The sequence below is a fragment of the Octopus sinensis genome, linkage group LG19 (assembly GCF_006345805.1).
Source record: "Octopus sinensis linkage group LG19, ASM634580v1, whole genome shotgun sequence".
In the NCBI taxonomy this organism is placed as follows: Eukaryota; Metazoa; Mollusca; class Cephalopoda; order Octopoda; family Octopodidae; genus Octopus; species Octopus sinensis.
This window is the reverse complement of record NC_043015.1, coordinates 19,925,958-19,950,338: the sequence shown is the minus strand read 5'-3', so window position 1 is coordinate 19,950,338 and position 24,381 is coordinate 19,925,958. Positions and strand designations below refer to the sequence as shown.

The 24,381-nt window shown below is 37.1% G+C and overlaps 2 protein-coding genes across 2 annotated transcripts in view; one reads left to right on the top strand and one right to left on the bottom strand.

The window, feature by feature from the left end:
• The window catches only part of LOC115222015 (alpha-1,2-mannosyltransferase ALG9), a 28,924-nt gene extending 22,098 nt beyond the window's left edge, over positions 1 to 6,826 (bottom strand). The window contains exons 1-2 of the mRNA XM_029792129.2: positions 6,674 to 6,826; positions 619 to 766 (exon numbers count right to left, since the gene is read on the bottom strand). Of these exons, the coding sequence (XP_029647989.1) occupies positions 619 to 766; positions 6,674 to 6,759 (234 nt within the window). The 5' untranslated portion in view covers positions 6,760 to 6,826. The remainder of the gene's footprint in view (positions 1 to 618; positions 767 to 6,673) is intronic.
• Positions 6,827 to 7,214: 388 nt separating this feature from the next.
• LOC115222018 (propionyl-CoA carboxylase beta chain, mitochondrial) overlaps positions 7,215 to 24,381 on the top strand; it is a 107,805-nt gene continuing 90,638 nt past the window's right edge. Inside the window, exons 1-9 of the mRNA XM_029792131.2 lie at positions 7,215 to 7,518; positions 12,574 to 12,686; position 13,718; positions 13,842 to 13,910; positions 14,465 to 14,521; positions 15,086 to 15,199; positions 18,245 to 18,305; positions 20,721 to 20,770; positions 22,407 to 22,448. Of these exons, the coding sequence (XP_029647991.1) occupies positions 7,273 to 7,518; positions 12,574 to 12,686; position 13,718; positions 13,842 to 13,910; positions 14,465 to 14,521; positions 15,086 to 15,199; positions 18,245 to 18,305; positions 20,721 to 20,770; positions 22,407 to 22,448 (753 nt within the window). The 5' untranslated portion in view covers positions 7,215 to 7,272. The remainder of the gene's footprint in view (positions 7,519 to 12,573; positions 12,687 to 13,717; positions 13,719 to 13,841; positions 13,911 to 14,464; positions 14,522 to 15,085; positions 15,200 to 18,244; positions 18,306 to 20,720; positions 20,771 to 22,406; positions 22,449 to 24,381) is intronic.

Below are 24,381 nucleotides of genomic sequence, written 5' to 3'. Positions count from 1 at the left end.
CTATATGGGACTCGAACCCACATCCCTTTGTTAACGCAGCTAAGTGTGTTACCTTTATACCAGTGAATTAGCCTCCCCGTTTCTGTTGTGTTAACAAAGGGATGTGGGTTCAAGTCGCACGTGGATAGGAAACCTTTTTTTGTCGAGGGCTTATATGCCCCTTTATTAGACGATTTTCCTTAGTCCTTGCATAAGCTTTAAGCTTATATAAAAATACCATATATATATATATATATGAGGAAGAGAACTGTGTTGAGTTCCAATGTCTGCTTTGGCATGGTCTTTATGGTGAGATATTCCTAATGCCAGCCACTTCAGAAAACATATCGAGTACATTTTTGTATGGCACTGACCCTGGTAAAGTTGCCAAACAACCTGCATGACAAGATGTCCCTCAACAGAGTGGGGTACAGTATTGAGAGAGGTGGCGTTGTGTTTACAGGCTAAAGTATGATAGAGGAACAAGAAAAGGAGTCTTGCTGTAGAGGAGATACATGACTACCCAAGCAGAAAAGGGAGAAAGGATGGTGGAGATAGAGTATTAGCAAGTATTTTCAAGGTACAAAAAGGTGAAAAAGAAATTGAAGAAACAGTTAGGAAAAGATAATTCATACTTACAGGTTCCCAGTAATTGTATGTCTCATCACAATCAGAAATTCCAGTCCACAGGGCAGCACATAAGCGTGCAGACATCAGTATTTTGAAAGCAGCATAGCTTCCTGGAGTCCAGGGCTCATCTTGTGGAATACTGACCACATCATTATTTCTGAAAAGAATTAAGAAATTATTTCATTTTAGTGTGGAGATCCAGGAGTTTCCTCAGGTCAAGCCACTATTTCTCCACATTAAGGGGTCACAGCTCGGTTACTATGGTCGTGTGGTTAGAATGGTTCAGAAAAGGACTGCAAGATAGATTCTTTAAGCCAAGTGAACTGGCAGGAGACCTAAGGGTAGACCAAGAGCAAGGTGGTTTGATAATATCCATAGTGTCAGTTGGTCATGCTTGGGAATCCAGCTTGGAAATTGTAATGATGGTTGTTTCTGACTGGAACCCCATGGAGGAGGTGTCTGAGGACTCTACCCAACAATTCACCCAGGTATAGTGGGCAGAGAAGATACACAGATGGATGGATACTTGGTTTGCAAGATTCTTGATGTGAATTGGGGTGATGAAACTTATTTTGTTGTATTTCAGCAAGGGTCATTGTGTGTGTGTTTGTTATTGGCATAATGACCCTAGTGAGATAAAACAAAATAAAGGAATTAAAAGACAAACAGAAAATAATAAAAAAAAAAAATGTAAACCCAATTACATTTGGAAAACCTTTTATCATTTCAAGACAAAGTTGTTATGGCTGTTTAGCCCTGGGTAAGATCTGATCAAGCGAGGACCATGCCATCTTTCTCCAGGAATAATGTATCTAGGACTACATTATCTAGATTTAACACATAATGGTGAATGTAATATGAGGGAGATTTGACTTCTATTTCTAGCAGGTCAAATGACCACATGTAAGATTTAATGTTTTCTTGTTATGGGATCAGTTGTGCAAGGTGTTACGAGTACTGACTCAGTCATGGGCAACCTGCGGCCCTTTCTGAAGGGCATGTCTAAATGAAAAATTACTTGAACTTTTTTAATAGGGCACTTGTTTCTTGAGAAAGGTTGGCCATGGTTGGGCTACATTCTTGAGAGCAACGTACAGTTTCAACATCTCAGATATGTCATGCTGCAGTCTAGTTTATGGAGAGCAAAGACAGCCAAGTTGGTAGGGTACTGGATAATCATATGTCAAATTATCAGTTAGTAATCTATCACTGAAACTGTATTATGTTCACAGCAAAGGTATACAACCATCGCGGACTCACTATACCATAATATCTTATCTGTGGTGCTTGTGAGGCTGTGAGGTTCATAAGCACCATCTTATGAGGACACTAGGCTGTACCAGTACCCCAGCTTTAAGATGATCACCTGTGATATTAATGAAAATGCTTTGAGTTACATCAATAATATTTTGTAGGTTGTCTGAATATCCCTTAAAGCTGTGTCACACTGTGTAACAATTGTTTTTTCTTTTGTCTCTGGTTAGTAAGTGTTATTTCCTATTTGCTTCTATCTAGATATCAAAGGAAATGACTACCATTCCCTTCAAACTTTGCTTTTGTCACCTGGACATCAATATTTTGAAACTGATTTATTTTCCATTACATTTCAGACAGATTCAATGCTGTGTTGCTGAAGCAGAAATATCTATTTCTTAATTGCCCAGGGGTGGGGTGGGGGTGTATTAAACATAGAGGGGACAAACAAGGACAGACAAAGGGATTAAGTTGATTACATCGACCCATAACTGGTACTTATTTAATCGAACCCGAAAGGATGAAAGGCAAAGTTGACCTTGGCGGAATTTGAACTGAGAACGTAGCGGCAGACGAAATACCTATTTCTTTACTACCCACAAAGGGCTAAACACAGAGGGGACAAACAAGGACAGACAAATGGATTAAGTTGATTACATCAACCCCAGTGCGTAACTGGTACTTAATTTATTGACCCCGAAAGGATGAAAGGCAAAGTCGATCTCGGCGGAATTTGAACTCAGAACGTAACGGCAGACAAAATACCGCTAAGCATTTTGCCCGGCAGGCTAACGATTCTGCCAGCTCACAGAAATACCATTATAGTAAATATTCTGCTCAATACCACAGATTTACTTGTCAGTTGCTTCATTTTAATCACTTGCGTATGTCCCTTAATGGCTGACAATACGTGCATCTCTGAGCAGGAGTAGTGGAAGAGCATCAAAGCCAAACTCTGAGAGGGATTCTTTGAGGTTTGAATAAATGTAACAAAAGCTATGTTTGAAGGAAATATTAGCCATTTTTCATACTTTCTAGGGGTAAGCAAATAGGAAACAACAATTGTTACCCAAGGACAAAAATCAAGTTATTAAGGGAACTTTGTGTTTCTTTTTATTTCTCATTTCATTTACTTTTTTTTTATCATTTCTTATTCTTTTTTGTTGCATTCTGTGGACATTTGATCTTTTACTTGTTTCACTCACTGGACTGCGACCATCTTGAAGGGGTTTGTTAGTCGAAAGAATTGGCCCTAACACTGAAACGCTTATAGGGACTTAAACAAACCAAAATCGGTTGTCAAACGGTAGTGGGGGGCAAACACACACATATATACACCACAGGCTTCTTTCAGTTTCCATCTACCACATTCACTAACAAGACTTTGGCCAGCTCAGAGTTGTGGTAGGACACTTTCCTAAGGCGTCAGGAATTGGGATTGATCCTGGAACCGTATGTTTGGGAAACGAATTTCTTACCACACAACCAATTACTGTTTTTAAAAAAATCAAAGCATTTGGAATATAAAAACCGAAATGGGTTATTAATAAACCAGGGGCAGATAACCATTCGATCTTTACTGTCTTAATGAGCAGATTTATATTTGTTTTATACACGTGTTCATTCGTCTGCTTAATAATCCCATCAATAAAGAGAGTGGTGAGAGGCAGAACCAGTGGAGCACTGAGCAAAATGACCTGTGGTATTTAGTTATGGACCTTATCATTTAAGTTTAAATCCTGCTTGATGGGGGTGGTGGGGAGACTATGAATGTATCCTTCCGGTTTTGATAAAACAAAGTACCAGTTAAGTACTGGAGACAAGAATTTGGTGTTTAATCGATATTGTATTACTTCAATATTCAATACACAAAAAACAAAACAGAAGGTGACTTAATGAATACCTTAAGAATTTGTTACAAAACCTATACAGCTGAAGGAAGCAGGGTGAAACCCGTCTAAATCAGGGGCCGGGGAGCTTTTTAACATATTACCTCAAAATATTGTGGTGCACCTGAGCACTGTATACAATAATTTCATTATTATTATTATACTTATTTACGCCGACGTTACCCCTTTGATTTGAAAGGAAGGAAATCATAGATTCTTTGAATTCAAAAGGTTTATTGAATCTATTTTACTGAATCTATTTAGAAGTCCATTACATTGGACAGATGCGGTATTGACAGAAGAAAAAAAATTGTCTTAACAGGGATCCCACTTTTTTTCTTTTTATATAATTTTACTTACGTCTAATGCAGTGCTTTTCAAACTTTTTGCTGGAGCGGAACCCCAAGGAAACATTACACTGGCTCGAGGAACACCTGTGCAATAATTTGTCTTATGCACACATATCTGCACAGGAGAATTAAAAATTACAGCCGATTTTAGCAGTTTTTGTAACATCTTGCGGAACCCCTGGACTCTACTGGCGGAACCCTGGTTGAAAACCACTGGTCTAATGAGTCCTTATTACCGCCAAGAATTTCATTTTTACCCAGGTTCAAATAATATTAACTATATTTCATTAAAATAACATTCTACTGGTTTATGGAAAGGAAGGACACATTTAACAAATGTAGTTCTAGATGCGTTATGCCTGAAAAAATTAAAGGACCATAAAAAAAACACTAATAAAATATTTAGCGCTTCCAGAGTTTAAATGAAAAGTTACTGACAATAATCATCAAGGGCTTCACAGCAATTGTAGTTTAGAGGTTTAGAAAAATTTAATCTGGCTCTGAGTGTTTGGAAGAGTCACCTTTAACAATAATTAAACGAAGAATGATTCTGCGCGGCTGCTGTAGATATGCCGACAGCAACTTACTGTTGCTTTTATGACACGTTGAATATTAAAGTCTTACACACACTAGGTTTGAACATATATAAAAGGAGTGAAGGTCACAGCTGGATCGCCTTTGGATATAGGTTTGCACGATCGGAGCTGACCTAGGCTAATAAACTAGGAGAAAGACTCTAATCCAGGTGTGGGCAAACTTTACCGGGAAGCAGGCCGCATGCGAAATGCCTCATCATTAACCGGGCCGCACTACTAGAAAACATTCAAGGTAACTTTTCGTTCAGGTGTGCTATTGGGCAAGTCCATGACTGCACAAATCGATCGATCGACTTGCTAGATATAACAGCCAAATTTCTGATAAATCACCGTTGCAGCAAAAACTACTGATTAATTCTCTGCATGATGAAGTCCTTAATATACCAGCTTGTTAAAATATATAAAAACAGACTGGATCATCATGGTTGCAGATCAGGGCTCGACCTAACCTGCAACTAAACAACAAAATGCAAAGATTTAGTATTAACATCTTTTAATTTTTTTCATTATTTACTTATGAAAACCTTTCTCATTGTACCCCTGCGACTTAGTCACTGACCCCTCCTCTATTGAACAACATTTATCTCAACCCCTTTCTAACGCTCAAAGTAAACAAACAAGCCTTTCGTCCACTGGTGGGTATGTCTAATGTTTGTTATATTTTTCAGGGAATGAGTATAAATGGCACAGTATATAACAGGTACTTATTCAAGGACGTCGCTTTATGAAGAATAAACGGCAACGTCGAGCACAACAGGTTGTGATCCAGGTGAATCTCGATCCAGGACACCGAGGGTCAAAGATGTTTCAGTTTGACCTGATTTTTTTTTCTTTTAAGACATAGCAGATCTCGAATTACATTATTCAAAATGTCCTTCTTTTAAATAATTTAGGGCATGATTTGACTGGTATTTCCAGTAGGCCGAGGTTAGCGACTTCGTGCACATTCCTTACTGTAAGCTCATGACGAGTTTTGAATTCGCTTTCGGAAGGGTGATCTTAAATTCTTGACAGCATGTAATACATAATAATGTTAGTCACATGAACTTTTGTTCTTGACATCAGATAATTATCGATTTATTGGTAATTTCTTGTTAAATGCCTACGATGAACACATTTGAAATAACCGTAAGGCGCGTAACATGAGGTTCACTAGAAGACAAGGCGTAGATGTGACTGTATGATAAGGAGCTTAATTCCCATCCATGGGCAAACGTCTTCTACTATAGCCCCGGGTCGACCAAAGCCTTGTGAGTGGATTTGGTAGACAGAAACTGAAAGAAGCTTATCACGGATATGCGCGAGCGCGCGTATGCGTCTTCGTGTTTGTTCCCCACCAGCGCTTCACAACCGGTGTTGGTTTGTTTACGTTCCTGCAACTTAGCGATTCGGCAAACGGGACCGACAGAATAAGTACTGGAGTCGACTAGACTGAATAGCCGCAAGAAACAAGTAAAACACACACACACACGTACATTTCGGGCAAATCAATGCTGTGGACCCTATAGTATTTATTTATATACGTCGATCATAATTAGGTCCATAGACCCGCGAGGCCCTCGCGTTAACTGACAAGTATGCTCATACCTTAAGCCAGCATTGTGTATGTATGTATGTATATATAATACATAATAATGTATTTTTACTGCCAGTGGCCTATATATATATATCTTTCTTTAGGCTACTGGTAGTAACAATTTCTAAAATTTTTCTTACCCTGATCTTATTAATTATATATATATTATATATATATATATATATATATATATATATATATATATATATATATATATATATATGTATATAAGCATGATGTGTGTATAACTGCAACATGTATATATGTATGTAGCAGACGATCAAGAGAAATAAATTATGATTATCTTTGAAAAATTGTTGTTTTGGCAAAAGAAATGTCCTTTCTTTTTTGACGGTGCTTGATAATATAAGAATGGTATATAATGCATTTTATGCTTACTTGATGTTATTTTGTCGTACGTTAGGTGTAGCCTCGACAACACGTTTCCGTTGGTCGCCGCCTCTTCGTCTATTTGTGGCACCCATAAAGCTTTTTGTGAACGAACACCCTAACCTAGCTGAATCAATGGTCCGCACTGAATATTACTGTCCAATGTAATTAACTTATGATAAGACAATCATTAGATATTTATATATAGATATAAAAAAACGTAATAAGACAAGAAACCATTTTAAAATATGGAAAAATAATTTTTGATTATGTTATGACGATTGTTTATTACGTTTTAGAAATCTTATATGTACGTGTGCTTATATATAAACGAACAAACTACTCCGCTTAACCAGTGGCTCGCAATGAATATTGCTGGTCAATGTAATTAACTTATACGAAAACAATCATCAGATATTTATGAAATATAAAAAAGAGAGAGATATGTTTGTAGAAAATATGTTTAAAATATTAAAAAATAATTTTTGAATATATTGTAGTGATTATTCTTATGTTTTAGAAATGCTAATACTTTTTTTTTAATCAACAGATAATATTAAGCTCTGAATGACTATCAAAGCACAACACGCTACTCGTTATTGAGGAACATGTCGTCTTCTATGGCAAAGTTATTGCTGAGTGGTTTGGATCTGACAGCCATGTGGTCAAGGACACGGGCTGTTAATAAACACATAGGTGTAACTTCTAATTTACTGAGAATACCCGGTAGAAATTATGCAGATGCGTCTTCAACGGCAATGCAAACTATTAATGTGAAGAAAAGAATTGAAAATACCCGGGCGAAAGCTTTGGAGGGGGGAGGCAAACGGCGGATCGATAATCAACATAAAAAGGTTTGCAATGTTAACTTTTTTCATTATTAGATTAGACTAAAGGGTTTCTTCTTTGAACTTATTTCTTTGCTGATCTATGACATATTTTAAAAGTTAACTTTTAAATGCGTCAAGTGACTTGGGTGCGTTTCTCATCCTTGGCTGTTCCCGATGTCTTCTGTACTTTTATAAGTAGTTTCTTATCACCTAACTACATAATTAAACTAACATTTAGTGCTGTGTCCTTCGTCAGAGAACGAACAATAATTACTACGTTCACTTTTATTATTGTTATTATTTAAAGCTGGCCGAACTCTTCGCACACCGGACAAAAAATGCTAAATGGCATTTTGTTCGTCTTCAACGTTCTGCGTTGAGATTCCGCTGAGGTCGACTTTGCCTTTCATCCTTTCGGAGTCAGTTAAATAAGTACCAGTTGAACTCTGGGGGTCACTGTAATCGACCGTAAGTTTCAGGCCCTGTACCTATGGTAGAAAGAATTATTGTTGGACATTATTTCTTTAGCAGCAGCAAAGTTGCCAAGAATGTCTGTTGTTGTTGCTTGGTACAGTTATGAAACACTGCCAGAGGCAAGTGTGTAGGTCGATATACTTAATATATTTACTACATATATGCATTGCTATATTAACCTTCTTAATTTCCTTGGAGAAAAGCGTACACGTTGCGATCTATACTCCACAACCCACGGATATACCCGAAGTGAAATGTTTTGATTTTGTCGAGTTATATCGAAAGAATGCCATTGCATCGAAACAAAAACAATTACATCACTTTAGTCCCAATTCAGCGACATACCTACAACACGTGTACCTCCACCGACTTTGTTTTCTCATAACTTCCACAAAATTTGATATTTTTTAATGAAATTTTCTACAAGTTCGCTTTTCATGGTGCAGATTCCGATTGTATCGGAATTTGTTGTAAAAAGATTTTTTCCTCCCTAGGGTGGGGAGAGGAGTTTCTGAAAATTCACACAAATCGGTTTCTGTTCCTCATAACTTAAAAAAGAAATAAAAATCGCAAGTTTTAATGAAATTTTCTATAAATGCTGTTTATATGATGCACATTACGATTGTATCGGGATTTAATGTGAAAAATAAAATTGTTGGATACATACGTATACTTCACAAGTCACAATTTTTTTCGAAATTTCAAGTTTCATTTTGTAGGAATATGTGATGTCTGCATTTGTGTGCGAGCCAACCCCCACTCCGATGTAATTCCGATTGATCGTAATCTACACCATTTGAATGATAATTGTATAAAATTTCATTTAAAAATTACTCATTTTTCCCTGCAAGTTAGGAAACAAAACGGACTCGTGAATTTTCCGAAACTCCTCTCATCTCCATGCTCGGAAAATATTTTCTTAACAAATCCTGATAATAATAGTAATCTGAACCATCTAAAGCGTGTTTGTGGAAAATTTCATAAAAAATATCCATTTTTTTCTGGAAGTTATAAGGAAACGAAGTCGGGGCGCGGGGTCGGTGCACTCTTGTAGGTAAACCGGCAGAGGTAAAGAATACGCACACCACCTGTTTTCAGCGTAACCCTAACCCTAAACCCCGAGTGTGCGTATTCTTCACCTTCGCCAGTAAACCAATTCAGTTCAATGACTTCACTTTTTAGACTATTAAAAGTAGAGCGGTTTGAACTTGGAACCTATAGGGTCAGAAGAAGTGCTGCGAAGCATTTGGTTAGATGCATTAACGATCCTTCTCTTCAGTAGTCACAGAAATAATAACTGCCTTGTCGTTATTAACAGGCTCTCATCTAGTAAACCTTTGAGCAAACTTTTCCAGCTGTAAACTGTCCCATCTCTTATCAAATAACATATCTAGTATTACATTATCTAAAGTCTTCATTTATTCAAGATGGTTTGAGACAGTTAATAAGCAAAAATGGTAGCATTTTGGCTGAGGGACTCAATTACCTGTTGTTGTTCAGTCCCAAGTCAGCCTTTAACAAGCTTACCTGTGATCAAAAGTGTTCAAGCTATCATTATCTCATCTTAAGGCACAAGACGTTACATAATTTCTTTTTCTATATCGATATGACATAATTTTAGGAAAGGTTGCTTGCTCTTTCCTGTAGGCCGAGCAACCACACAAAGGGCTCTTTATCTGTTATATACAAGAATAGATTTAATTGTTTATATCCATATTCCTCTGCATATTTGTGTCTTGAAAATGCCTGGGGTATTGAATTGGAAAAAATGGTAGGTACAGGGGAGATAACTTGTTCAGGAATTTCCACAAACGTGTTGGGTGTGAGGAACAGGAGTCAATGTGATTATAAAAATAATAATTTTCATTTGATATGATAACAAGCAATTAAATTATGCCAGAAATAATTCCTAATTAATTTTAAATACTCAACTAGTCAGTTTGAGCCTCATGTCAGGCTGCGAAAAATCCTGTGGCTTAACTTTGAAGCCTAATTTCACAAGAAGACAAAATACATGTTTATTGAATATATAGATATAAATCTGTGTACATATTCGTTTGAAATATAAACTGTCCCCTCTGTACAGATGATTTGGAGAACTCAAAAGTATACATGATTTAAAAACTATACAGGGATTGTGCAGTGAAATTTTGATGTATAAATAAAGCTGCTATCTTCAGTTTCAACATAATAAATTGAATTAACGTAAATTGATTGAAAATTTAAAATAGCTGCTGGAAATTGAGAATGAAATGTTTTGGCTGTAGATGTTTAACCATCACCTGGTTTAATACCATTGCCTAGCTCTCAGAATAGACTCAGCTTTTAGCAGAGTCTATTTTGTTGTATTTCAGCCTGGCCTCTGGTCTGATAAGAGCTTTCTACCTTCCTCTAGCTCAAGGGTCAGAAAACTATGGCCCACGGGCTGGATCCAGCATATGAGGTCAGTTCATCTGGCTTGTCACCCCTCTACCGATTTTGTAAGTATCTGCAATGAGAGTTCATTTACCTCTGGTATAGCATCAGTGTTTGGAACAACTTACATCTGTGAGCAAACATTTTGAATAATGAAGACTGTGAAATCAGCACATCAAACGAGGTTGGCTGAATATTTGAAAGCAATTCTCTTGGTTGGATGCAACAATTCCAAAGCAAATATTGATGATATCTTAAAAGCTAAACACCAGTTTCACAAACCTCACAAACCTTTTTTGCTGCTTAGTTTGTGAGATTCGGATATGTGTGCACTGGATGTGATATAACTATCTTATTGCTAACATCCATCGCCTTCTTTGATAACCTTTTGATAAATATGTTGGTTGTCTTTATTTTTTGTGTATTCACTGTATTGTGCTGAACAAAATGGTTATGTGGCCCATGCTCATCATTCTCTTAGTTATCTGTTCTCCGTGAAAATAGTTTGGTGACCCTTGCTCTAGCCTGTCATGGAAGCTCTGGATAGGAGCATAGACACTATCCTTTCTTTTCTAATTAAGGTAACAGTTCTCAAAGGGACATATATCACCCCACCCTTACCCCCCACTGATATATTAAGGAAATTTCTGTCTTTCCAATTCTTAGTGAGGAGACAAGGTGACTTGTATCCTTATAATCCTTCCTTCATCATTGTGGTGTTGGAAAAGTCTTAAACTATCTTAATTTTATTATACCTGACAATTTGTCTGCCTCTTTTTGAACCCTACAGGCTTTATGAAAAACACTGGGATAAAGGCATTATCATCATCATCGTTTAACAACTGTTTTCCATACTGGCAAGAGTTAGATTGTTTGAGGGGATCTGGTCAGCCACTATACTGCGTCATGTTCCATGTCAGCTTTAGCATGGTTTCTACAGCTGAATACCCTTTCTAATGCCAACCACTTTGTTGTGTATACTGGGTGCATTTTTTCATGCCACCAGCACTAGTGAGGTTGCCACATAACTTACAAAATAAGAACAAGAAGGAAAAGCTCTCTTGACTAAGTGGGGAGAGTATTTGAGAGGAGATTTTTATGCCAGGGACAAGCAAATGGGAAGATACGTGGCCACCCTGCATTTCAAGAGGCTGAAACCTTTGGAGATATGCTGTGATTGAAAAGATCTGACAGGTGAAGTGAGACTGCAGCTAGGGGCCAGTGTCAGTGTTGCATGATCGACCCATTTAAAAGTAACCTTGAAGCGTCGGGTGGTATGATATGCTTGAAAAAACCTGTTGAGTCATGTAAAATCAAAATCATAGCTGTGACTGGTACTACCTGACTGGCTCCCATGCTGGTGGCATGCAAAAAGCACCCACTATACTCTCAGAGTGGTTGGTGTTAGGAAGAGCATCCACCTGTAGAAAAATTGCCAGATCAGATTGAAGCCCACTGTCTTGCCAGATCTCCATCAAACTGTCCAACCCATGCCAGCATGGAAAGCGGTTGGTAAATGATGATGATGATGTGGGAGTATCTGTAGAAAAAGATAAAAGCATTAATAAAAAACCAAAAAAAACCCCTCATTAATGACTGGGTATAAACTGTTAGTTGCTAGTTTGGTACCTAAACAACAGCTTGATTATCTATGACTCTTGACTGAATAAAGATTTTTAAATTGTGTGGATTTGCTAATCAGAGGGATGCTTTCTTTTTAATCCTGGACTTTATGATTACAAAATATTACTTTACGTTGTTTTAAGCCACCACTTATAATCACTCTAACAAAACTTTGCTGAGGTTTTTTTCCCTTACTTCAAAGAAATTAAAAAACAATAAAATTAAACTTAGTTCATATTTTAAAAACGTTTATAAATTCTATTTGCCGACATAATGTGGCTGTCCTGGAAGGGACGACTACTACTGTTGGTCAACCCCAGGAAACATCATTTCCAGCTGGTTATACGACACAATATCTGTGCCCTTATATTTTCGAACAGGGAGTTCAGCACTCCCATCCAGCACATCCTGGGGTTAAACAACAGTAGTAGTGACCCCTGACAGGACATCCACATGTTGGCAAATGTTACTGAATATCTCTTTTCGAGAGATTTAGAAATAATGATATTTCTATTTATAAATTCATTTCAGCTTAATATATTTTCTGTATTTTGTTTTTCTCCGCAGGGTAAATTAACAGCTCGTCAAAGAATCCACGTCTTGCTTGATCCTGGTTCTTTTGTTGAATATGATCAGTTCTTGGAGCATAGCTGTATTGACTTTGGAATGGAGAAGAAAAGGTAATAATACAGAAAATAGACATCAAAGAAACGAATGGATGCTTTATAGCTAATTCTCAATTTTTTTGATGTTATGTTTGATTTCCTTTTGTATTCTTTATTCATTCACTTAGGAAATTGATTTAGAATAATATCAAGCATTCAAAGACACTAAGAATTTATCTCCAGTAATAATGGTTATTCTTTTGGGCCTCACAGAGGCAAAGTGGCTGAGTTTCTTTCCAGTGTTGAACCTCATGGAGGTGAGGTGGCTAAGTTCCTTTCAAGCGGGCCTCACAGAGGAGAGGTAGCTTTCAAGCATTGGGCCTTAAAGAGGCAAAGTGGCTGAGTTCCTTTCGAGTGTTGGGCCTCATGGAGGCAATGACCAAGATCTTTGGCATTATGTTGTGCATGAGAAGACACATCAAGCTGAGCAAAATTGCAGTCGTGACAGATACTGGTGTCATGTAAATGGCACCCGTGCCGGTAGCACATAAAAGCATCCATTACACTCTCGGAGTGGTTGACGTTAGAAAGGGCATCCAGCCGTAGAAAACCATACAAATCAGATTGGATCCTGGCACAGCCTTCCAGTGTGCCAGCCCACTCAAACTGTCCAACCCATTCTAATAGGGACAATGGACATTAAATGATGATGATAGATCAAATAGAGAAAATGGCACAAGTTTATATTTGATACAATTGACATAAGTAAATTAAAATCACTTATTCAGCTTTCTATTTCTTCAACGTCACCCAGAAAGTATGAAAGGACTCTGGAATTCAACATAATTTGGCTGATGCTGGATTAAACTTATAATTTAGAGAAATGGTTTTGCTGATATGTCTGTAGAGATTTGGCAACCTTTATGTTTCTAGAAATATAAACAGAGACATTAAAAAATGCTCTTTCACTGTTTAGCTATGTTGCAATGACTAAAAATTAGTTTTGTGATTGAATCATGTAATCTTCAATAACAAAAACTTGAAAATCAACATTTTGATTAAAAACAAAAAATTTTAAAATTTGAATTTATAACAATTTTCCAGAGAGTGTAGACTTTAATAATTGCTTTCTTTTAGTAAAATTTACATACTCCAAATTAATCAATAAGCAGTTTTTTTTTATTACAGTACATTTTGGTGTATAACAAAACTGTTGGTTTTATTTTCCAGTATCCTGGTGACAGTGTTATTACAGGTAGAGGGAAAATATTTGGTCAACAAGTATTTATATTTAGCCAGGTGAGTAGCTTGTATTTGTATTAACTAATAAATATATACGTCAGTAATCTAAACATTTAAGTCTCCATACACTGATTACTGTTTTAAGAAATGGATTTCTAATTGAATGGTAGATTTAATCCTGTTGCTAGCAGTTGGTCTAGATCTTCAGTTAGAGTAACTTTTCTTTTTTTTTTACTATTCTTGGAGGATTTACAAAATGGTCGTGAATACTCTCCTTCCTTTTCTAAGGCATAAAAAGGGAAATGAAATGTAGTCTGTGTTAGATAGCCAAGGGGAGATTATCCCTCATTTGCTTAATATTACTAAATCTGAAGTTAAGAAATGGGTACTTAAGATTATTATAGCTGATGGTGGGATATATTTTATCAACAGTTGTAAAATATGAAGTTCTTATGTAGAGCAAGGGAAGAAAATTGAGGACATTAACAATATAAGTGAAGGGAAATGAATTGATATTATTTCGGGACTGAAGCCCCATCATATAAATCTAACTAGAAGCTGACATTTTCTCTATATTGCTCACCATGTTTGTAAACAATTTATGCTTTCAGGACTTTACAGTATTTGGAGGCAGCTTATCTGGGGCTCATGCCAAAAAGGTCTGTAAGGTAAGTAATGATAATTAATTATTAGAAATCTGTTTTTTTTAGTATTTTATGGTTTTTCTCCAGACTTCCAGGAATATTGGTTGAGGTCGGCTTCTTTTATGTAACTGTAGAATCTGTTCTACTTTGTGGCTGTGAATTCTGAACTCTGAAGTCTGTACTGCAGAAGTTTTAGGAATCGTACTACACCAAAATACCTCATGCAATGCTTAACATCAAACACAACAAGAAGTCAGCAGATTGAGGTTGGTTGGTCATTACCAGATGCAGTGGGAGCTCTTGGCCAGCCAGCTGGTGATATTGGAGCTAACATACAGGCATTGAAGGAAAGGGTGTCCCATACCAATTTATGCAAATGTACTAAAGAAAGATGTAGAAACAGAAAGAATTGGTGAGCTAACCAATGGTGGTGGTGGGACAAACACACACAAACAAAAACAAAAAGCAAATTATTGATTGTTCTAATTCGATGTATTCTTTTACTGGTTCTAGTCATTAGACTGTGATTATAGTCGGGTACCATTTTATTTATTCATATCTGCATTTGTACATTTTTATTTTTTATAGATAATGGACCAAGCTATGTTAGTTGGTGCTCCTGTAATTGGTCTGAATGATTCCGGTGGAGCTAGAATTCAAGAGGGAGTTGAGTCCCTTGCTGGTTATGCTGATATTTTTCAGGTATTTTTTGCGTTTTTGAAAAATTAATTCTTAGTTCCTCTTCTCTTCTTCCCTTTCTGTTTCTCTTGAACTGCTTCATATACTCTAATAATACTCTTGTGTTTTTCTCTGTCACAACTTATGAATGAGAAAGGAAGTGGTGATGGCAAACATGATGGAAATTCTACGATGGAAAAAAAAAAAAAATCAAAACAGTGTTTCAACTCTGAATATATGTCTGTGTATGTAAAAGGGAGGTATTATGTGAGTAGTTGTGTGTGTGTGTGTGTGTGTGTGTGTGCAATGGAAGTGAGGATGGTGAACATTGAACGCTGAAAAAGAAAATGAAACAGCGTTTCAACTCTGTGTAAGTGTATGTGTGTGCGTGTACAAGAGAAGTATGTGAACCAGTGTTCTTTCAGTAACAAACGATGATTGATGTCACATCTTAAAAGACAACCCCTAGATGACATTGACAAGTGTATTAATTTTATTTACCATCCATATTCTATCTTTTGTCCTTATTTAAATATAAAATAATACGATTAGCTGTCATTTTTGATGACATGGGGCCAGCTAGTATGTATCCATATTTTATAACAAGGCACAGTGGGGTCTATTCTTAAGGTATTGCATGACTCCTTCATATCTCAAAAGATTAAAGTTTATTATCCATGTTATAATCTATGTGCTTGCTGCTTGCTTTTATCTTTTTTACTAGTTTTTAAGTTGGCAAGTTCCTTTGTTCTTTTTTTTTCTCTCTCAGTGGAAGGAAATGAGAGGAAAGAGAAGAGCATACATATTTTATCATAAGATCCTTTATTATCAGAATATCCAGGTGTAGTCCCATTTCAGCTTTATTAAGCCTCATTAGCACAGATTAATTCAGGATAAAAAATTTTTTTTCTTAGATTTTTAAACTAGTCCACCTGAAGCCAATTAAGAGTTGAAGTTAATGGGTTTTTTTTAATAGAAAGGAACGATTGAGAGAAAGAGAGCAAGAGAGAAATTCTTTTCTTACATTGTTTCTCTCCATGTGTTCTTGTCCAGTGTATTTGGCCTGCTTTACCTTACGGCCTTCCATGTGGCCACATATATATGTTTGTGCTACAGGCTAGCACAGTCTCTGTTGTCTTTATCAGGTGAAAATTCTGAACTTCCTGGCTTTGTTTTTCTTTTACTTCATCCTTTAAGATAAATATATAATTAACTTTGAAATTAAAACATATTTTAGCTGTTCTTGCAGCTCCTATGTAAGGGACGTAACTCCTCTTAGATCTTTCAGACTCGCCTCTTGAAGTTACACTTGACAATTGAATAAATCGCTGTGAGCAAGGATTTCTTCCAACAATATACAATTGTCAAAAACTATCAAAACGATTTCATTTCCACTAGGAGCAAGCGTGGCCGAATAGTTAAGATGTTTGCTCTCCAGCCATATGGCTTTGGATTCTGAGCCACTACATGGCACTTTGGGCAAGTGTCTTCTACTATAAACCCTGTGCTAACCAAAGCATTATAAGTGGATCTGGTAGATGTAAACTGTATTTCACTCTTTCATCCTACAAATTTTTCATTTTTACACAGACTTCTCTTAAATTATATCTCGATGATTTACAAAGTACTTGACAGTGACTGATTACCCATATGTATTATTGTTAGATTCATCTGGTTGTTGTAATTGGCAAGGCTAATTTACTAAACTTGCCATTTTATGTCTGTTCTATGTTTGTTTGGTTTGGATGGGTTTCACCCCTTGTTGCAATCCTTTGTTATTAGGTCCACAAAATAAAACTACCAATCTTTGTTGTTGCATATATTTAAGTTCCGACATGGTTTCTATGCCCGGATGCCCTTACTGTTGCCAAATGCAAATACTTTGCGGTTTGGACAGAATGCATTTTAACCATTCCACTGGCATTAACAGGGTTGTCTGCTGTAAGATTAACCCTTTTAATACCAACCCACCAGACATTGCTCCTAGTTCTAGGATACCAATACACTGTTTTATAATCATCTAAATTAAAACTTTCCATCAAAATTTTATGTTAATTTATTTTCCAACAGATTAATTAATGACTTTTATTTGCTAATTTTTATTTTCAAAGTTAATTGAAACAAAAGCAGTGTAATACAGTTCTATATTTAAGAGATGAGGGATTATGTACATTATTTACACTTGACGGGTATTTGTCCTCATCTTGTTTGTTGTTAACACAACTTTTCAGCTGATATACCGTCTCGCCTTCATCAGGTGTCTTGAGGAAATTTTGAACCTGTTCATATGGTGTAGTGGTTAAGAGCGTGGGATACTAACCCCAAGATTCTGAGTTCGATTCCAGGCTGTGACCTGAATAATAATAATAATAATATTGAAAAATACCTTAGGAATGAGAACCCAAGTTTGAAATTTACCCAGGACACTTGATGAAAGCTGGAGGGTATATCAGCTGAAACATGTTAACAACAAACAAGATGAGGACAAATATCTGTCAAATGTAAATAATGTGAAAAGCAGTGTATTTTTATAGAAATATGGTAATAAAAGGGCTAAAGAATTCCCTCCTGAAATGCTAAATGTATGTTAGTGCTAGTTCCACATAAAAAACACCCATGCTGGCGCCATGTAGCCAGGACCTGTTCCAGTGCCATGTAACAAGTACCTGTGCTGGCATTGCATAACAAGCATCCATGATGGTGCCATGTATGAAACCCCTGTGCCACGTGAGAAGCATTCATGCTGGTGTCACATAAGAAGCACCCAATACACTATGTGAAGTGGTTGGCATTAGGAATGGCATCCAGTTGTAGAAACCAAACCAAAGCTGACGACTGGAACCTGGTACAGCTTGCAAGCTCTAGCCAATCTATCTGACCCATGCCAGCATGGAAAACAGACGTTAAATGATGATAATCTTCTGAACATTTACTTTGTGAAATCTGTCGAGTGCTTTACTTCATCTAAGGTTCTTTTGCACAACTGAAAATGTTAAGGGATGGAATGAATCCTATCTGTGTATTTCTTTTATGTTGTATTGTGACCCATTTACTTATTCATCCTTACAGAGAAATGTGATGGCATCAGGTGTTATTCCACAGATATCAGTTATCATGGGACCTTGTGCTGGTAAGTTTATGTTCTTAAATAATTAGTGGTTTGTTTATGTGATGAATGAACAACTTGTTACTTTAGAATTATGAGTTCAAATTCTACCTTGTTGATTTGGCCCTTCATCACTCTAAAGTGGGAAAATATTCTGTAATAGTGGATGTCTAAAACTTAATAAATATTTGGTTTAAAGAGCTTTATTGCTTTACTGCTAAGGTAGGAATTTGGTAAAAACCATTGGCAAAAGTATCAATGCATTGGGCAGTATTTGAAGCATTTAGTTTTCATCATCATCATCATCATCATCATGTGTCTGTTTTCCATGCTAGCATGAGTTGGATGGTTTGACTGAGGTCTGGAGAGCCAGCGGCTGCACCAGGTTCCAATCTGATCTGGCAAAGTTTCTACAGCTGGATGCCCTTCCTAACACCAACCACTCCAAGAGTGTAGTGGGTGCTTTTTAAGTCCCACCAGTACAGGAGCCAGTGAGGCAGGCCTGGCAATGATCACGTTTGGATGGTGCTTTTTATGTCCCACCGGCACAGGAGCCAGTCAGGGATACTAGCATCGGTCACGATTGGTTGGTGCTTTTTACATGCCTTGATATTCCTGTAAATGTCAGCTTTACATTTTACCCTACTGTGACAATAAATATAAAATATTTATTAATTATTAATATTGGCTTGATATTGCTGTTAAGCATTTTGGATGTAAATAGAGTGATAATAGAAGACTGAAATATATGTTGAGCTGGATACTTTACATAATCCTATGTTAGTACATTATTATTCTAAGTTGAAATTATGAATATAATATAGAACAGAATTACCACTTCTTTCTTTCTGATACCAGTTTGTTTTGGAGTCGACATCTTTTGATTCCAGTCTGATGTTTATAAAGTACCAGTAATACATACGGATTGATTGTTATATATTGGTTATGCATTAAACTTTTTGTTTTTATATATGAATTTGTCAGAGGATGGTTTTGGGGAATTGTATCCATAGCCTTTGCAGGATTGGTGAGATAGATGTGGTTGAAGTCAATCCTAAACATCTACAGTAAAAACATGGCTCAGGAATCGAAAATGAGGTGGGGTCTGGTCTGAATGCTTGTATCAAAGCTAAAGGTATCAACTGGTAGTGTTGAAAAGGCATCGCTTGATGTGTGTAGCAGGAGTATCTGCAGCTGTATATAAAGGGAATCAAATCATTGAGATACATTGAATGTAAAAAAGCTTTGGGGCTCTACTTTTAATGGGGATCCCCTAAGTTTTTGCCTTGTGTCACAGTGTAAGAAATCATTGATAGCAATGGTGTAGAGAAGCAGGTGTGGCTGTGTGGTAAGAAGTTTGGTTCCCAACCAAATGGTTTCAGGTTCAATCCCACTGCATGGCTCCTTGCACAAGTGTCTTTTACTATGGCTTTGGATCAACCAAAACCCTTGTGAGTTGATTTGGTAGGTGGAAACTGGAAGAAGCCTGTCACATGTGTGTTATTGTCTCCTTGCCTTGACATCACATGATAGCTGTGAGTGTCAATGGTGTTCAAGCAGTGCCGTTTGTTTCCAGTCTTCTATGAAAATATGTCTAGCCATGAGTATATATTACCCTTTTTGAAAATGGGTGAGGGTTCACCGGAGGGAGGGCATCCAGCTGCGACAAATTCCATCTGACCCATGCAAGCCTGGAAAAGTGGATGTTAAAACAATAACAAGACATGTAATAATTATAATTCAACTTAAAATTTCTTGGTGCTTAAACAAAATGATGAAATAAATACTAATTTTCCAAAGGAAAATGGTTATTACTTCAAAATTAGTTTCTTATTTATGTACCTGCAATAAATATATGTCATTTTTCTAAACATTATCAATGTAATCACAATCTACTCCATCAAAAACCTGTCACCACAAAATTTCATCAAAGTTGTGTATTTTTCAGAAAGTTATTATACTCATCCTGTACCTCTCTTGGTAATTTTCTCTCTCTCTCTCTTTCTTTTACTCCATCTCCCTTGCGCTCTATCTCTTTCTTTTACTCCACCTCCCTTGCGATCTCTCTCTCTCTGTCTGTCTGTATGTATGTATGCCTCTCTGTCTGTCTGTATGTATGTATGCCTCTCTGTCTGTCCGTCTGTATGCCTGTCTGTCTGTATGTATGTATGTAAACAGTGACTTTGAAAGTCACCCAACCAACATATTGGCTATAATCAAATAGAATTATTAAAAGGTTGAATAGTGTAGGTGTTAAATATATTAACTGATGTGTTCAGGTGATCTAGCTCCACTGCTATAGATGTATAACAGGGGATGGGTTATGCTTGACTGGCATAAAAGTGCCTTGTGTATATGAGAATTTCCTCTCTTTTATATCTTTTATATCCATGATATCCTTTGTTACATTTTTGATTTTTTTTTCCATCAATATTTTAGGTGGTGCTGTTTATTCACCAGCTTTGACGGATTTTACATTCATGGTTAAGGTAAGAGATGAATGTTTTGTAAATATGGTTTGGGACTTCATTCATTAGTACTAAAGATTGTTTTTAATTATGGTCATCTGTAGGGTACAAAGATTTAGGATATGAAACGTGCCCCCATTTAAATGCTTCTGTATTCATGTTACAGATAATGTTAAACGTGTCCCCACTTTCATATAAAACACTTGAAAGAAATTAAACCGAGGGAAAGCGTCATTTTAAATGTGATTTTGTGAGTTTTCCCGTTTTGAATGGTATTATGTCATTAATAAAATTTGTAAAATATAAGGAACTTATGTTGTTTGAGGATTTGGATTGTGATGTTTTGGAGAAGGCTTCTGTTGGAAGAAATGCATTCTTAATGATGGGTGTAGCAGAATTGATTTAATGGCATTTTAGTTTTTATAACAGCTGGGTGGGAGCAATCTAAATACCAATGGCTCAAAGATAGTAGTTTTTATTCTGTACCAGTAACATCCGTGGGGCTCAGTTTACATATAATTTTCTAAAGTCCAAATGAGACTTATTTGTCTTGCACCATAATTTGATTATAAAGCTTTGTGAGTGGATTTGGTAGACAGAAACTGAAAGAAGTGTGTGTGTTTGTGTATGTACTACATACATACATGTATGTGTGTGTGCATGTGTTTGTCATCATCATCATCATTTAGTGTCCATTTTCCATGCTGGCATGGGTTGGATGGTTTGACTGAAAACTGGTAAGCTAGGGAGCTGCACCAGGTTCCAATTTGATTTGGTATGGTTTCTGCAGCTGAATGCTCTTCCTGATGTCAACCACTCCAAATGTGTAGTGGGTGCTCTTTATGTGCCAGTTATGAAACACTGGCATCAGCTGTGTTTGTGTGTGTTTTTGTCTTGGCATTATGTGATCATTGTAAATGAGCATCACCGTCATACAAGCAGCGTCCTTCATTTACAATCTTCTGCATAAACATGCCTGGCCATGGAGGAATATTACGTTCCTTGGAAATAGGTGAGGGCTAACATGAGGAGGGGCATCTGGCTGTAGAAAATCTGCATCAATAAAATCTGTCCACCCCTTGCAAGCATGGGAAAGTGGACATTAAAACAATGATGATGATGATAATTATGATATTTTTTCTTGGGTATTTGAGAGTTTAATATTTTGGTCACAGTGCAGCATCAATTTGGAGGCCACCACTTTACAAACACTAAGATTGTCATAAAACGTCCACTGGGGATTTAAAATGCACACAAATATAATCTATTCAGATATGTAAAATGGATTTAGATTATCTGAGAGTGACCACTCAATTTTCTGTATTTTATTTGGTTGCAAATCAGTTTTTAAGAATGATTTAGTTGGTTTATGTTGTAATATTAATGTTTCTGTGCAGTGGCAAGCTGGCAGAATTGTTAGCATGCGGGTGAAATGCTTAGCGGTATTTCATCTGCCAGTATTTTGTTCTGAGTTCAAATTCCACCGAGGTCGACTTTGCCTTTCATCCTTTTGGGGTCGATAAATTAAGTACCAGTTAAGTACTGGGGTTGATGTAATTGACTTGCCCATTCCCCAAAAATTTCTGGCCTTGTGTGTATAGTAGAAAAGATTAATGTTTCTGAGCATTATTTAAATTGCATCCTTTTCTCATTTCAGGATACATCTTACCTCTTCATTACTGGACCTGATGTTGTAAAGGTAAGCTTTATTGTGTTTTAGTTTATTGACAACGTCCCTGTTTTTCTTAGGTTGCCTGATGCTTTTGCCTGTCATATTATCAATAAACTAAATGAGCCAAACTGAGGAATGAATCATAATATTGAGAGTTAGTTTGTTTTTATTACTGAAAGATGTTTGGCTCCATACCAAAGACAAACTAATAAACTTTTGGAATGTTGAATCTGTGACTGTTCCAATTCCTGACTAGTCATTTTCAAATTTTTACTTTACTTATAACTAACACAACTATCATTTTACTGTTTTCCCTATGATAGAATCAACAAGGACGCCTCTATATGGTTGCATCCTGTGCTGAAAATAGCAGTTAACTCTCCCTCAGATCACACAGTGTTGTCTGAAAAAAGGAAGAACATTGATTTTTATAATCTCGGATACAATGTGTGTGTCTGTTCCCTTGTACTAACATCATGAGATGGTTGTAAATAAGTGTTCTGTCATAATAATAATGAAATTATTGTTTGGTGCTCAGGTGCACTACAACTCATCAAAGGTGCATGTACAGTATATGAGTCATGATGTATGTGTGCATGTGTATAGAGGGAACTGGATATCAGGTGTAGTGTTGGCGAATTTCAGGAAGCATGAAAGTTTTAAAGGATGCAATGTCTTGGCAACTAACAACCGATGAAGGTAGTTTGTTCCATGCTTCAGCAACTCTGAGTGTGAAAAAATGTTTCTGAAAGTCATGGGAGTAAATGATGTTTGTTTCTTATCTTTCATGGAAACAAATGAGAGTTGGCAACCGGGAGGGCATTCAGCCATAGAAAATCTGCCTCAACAAATTCCATCTGACCCATGCATATATGCAAAAGTAGACATTAAGTGATGATGTCATCGTCATCCTCTTCAGCTGTTTCCATGCTTGCATAGATAAAACTGGCCATCTCCGGCACAGCTCCTGGTAGTTTAAAGTAGCCTTTGTGAAGTTCAGCTTCTTGAGATCAACTTTCACAACTTAGAAAATTACTATTTTTAAATCTCACAATGAGAGATATTCAGCAACAGTACTTTGGAGTAAAGATTTTCGCCAACATAACATGGCAGTCCTGGTTTAGGACGAATGTTGCTGTAATTTAGCCGCAGGAGGCATCATCTCCAGCTGGCTATATGACATGATTTGTGTCCTTATATTTTCGAACAAAGGAATCTAGCACCCCAGCTCAGCTCAAGACAACTTCTTTTCGTGTTTTTGTTAGTCTTCCTCCTCCACACACACACACACACATCATCATCATCATCATCGTTTAACGTCCATTTTCCATGCTAGCATGGGTTAGATGGTTTGACCGGGGTCTGGGAAGCCAGGAGGCTGCACCAGGCTCCAGTCTGAATGGCAGTGTTTCTACAGCTGAATGCCCTTCCTAATGCCAACCACTCCGAGAGTGTAGTGGGTGCTTTTTATGTTCCTCTGGCACAGGTGCCAGGGGAGGCTGGCAATGGCCACGATCGGTTGGTGCTTTTTACGTGTCACCGGCATGGAAGCCAGTCAAGGTGGCGCTGGCATCGACCACGTACAGATGGTGTTTTTTACGTGCCAGGGGAGGCTGGCAACGGCCACGATCGGTTGGTGCTTTTTACGTGCCACCGGCATGGAAGCCAGTCAAGGCGGCGCTGGCATTGACCACGTATGGATGGTGCTTTTTATGTGCCACCGGCACAGGTATCACAACTACAATTTCCATTTGATTTTTTGATGTTGATGTACTTGACTTAATAGGTCTCCTCAAGCACAGCAGGTCACCCTATAATCCAAGGCAAGCACAGCAGGCCGTCCTGCGATCCAAGGCACTTTGGATGGGCTAGGGCTTCTATGTGAAGTTGGTGCAGGAAACAGCCATGAACTTATGTTATTTGTCGGGTCTTCGCAGTCACAGCATATTTCCAGAGGTCT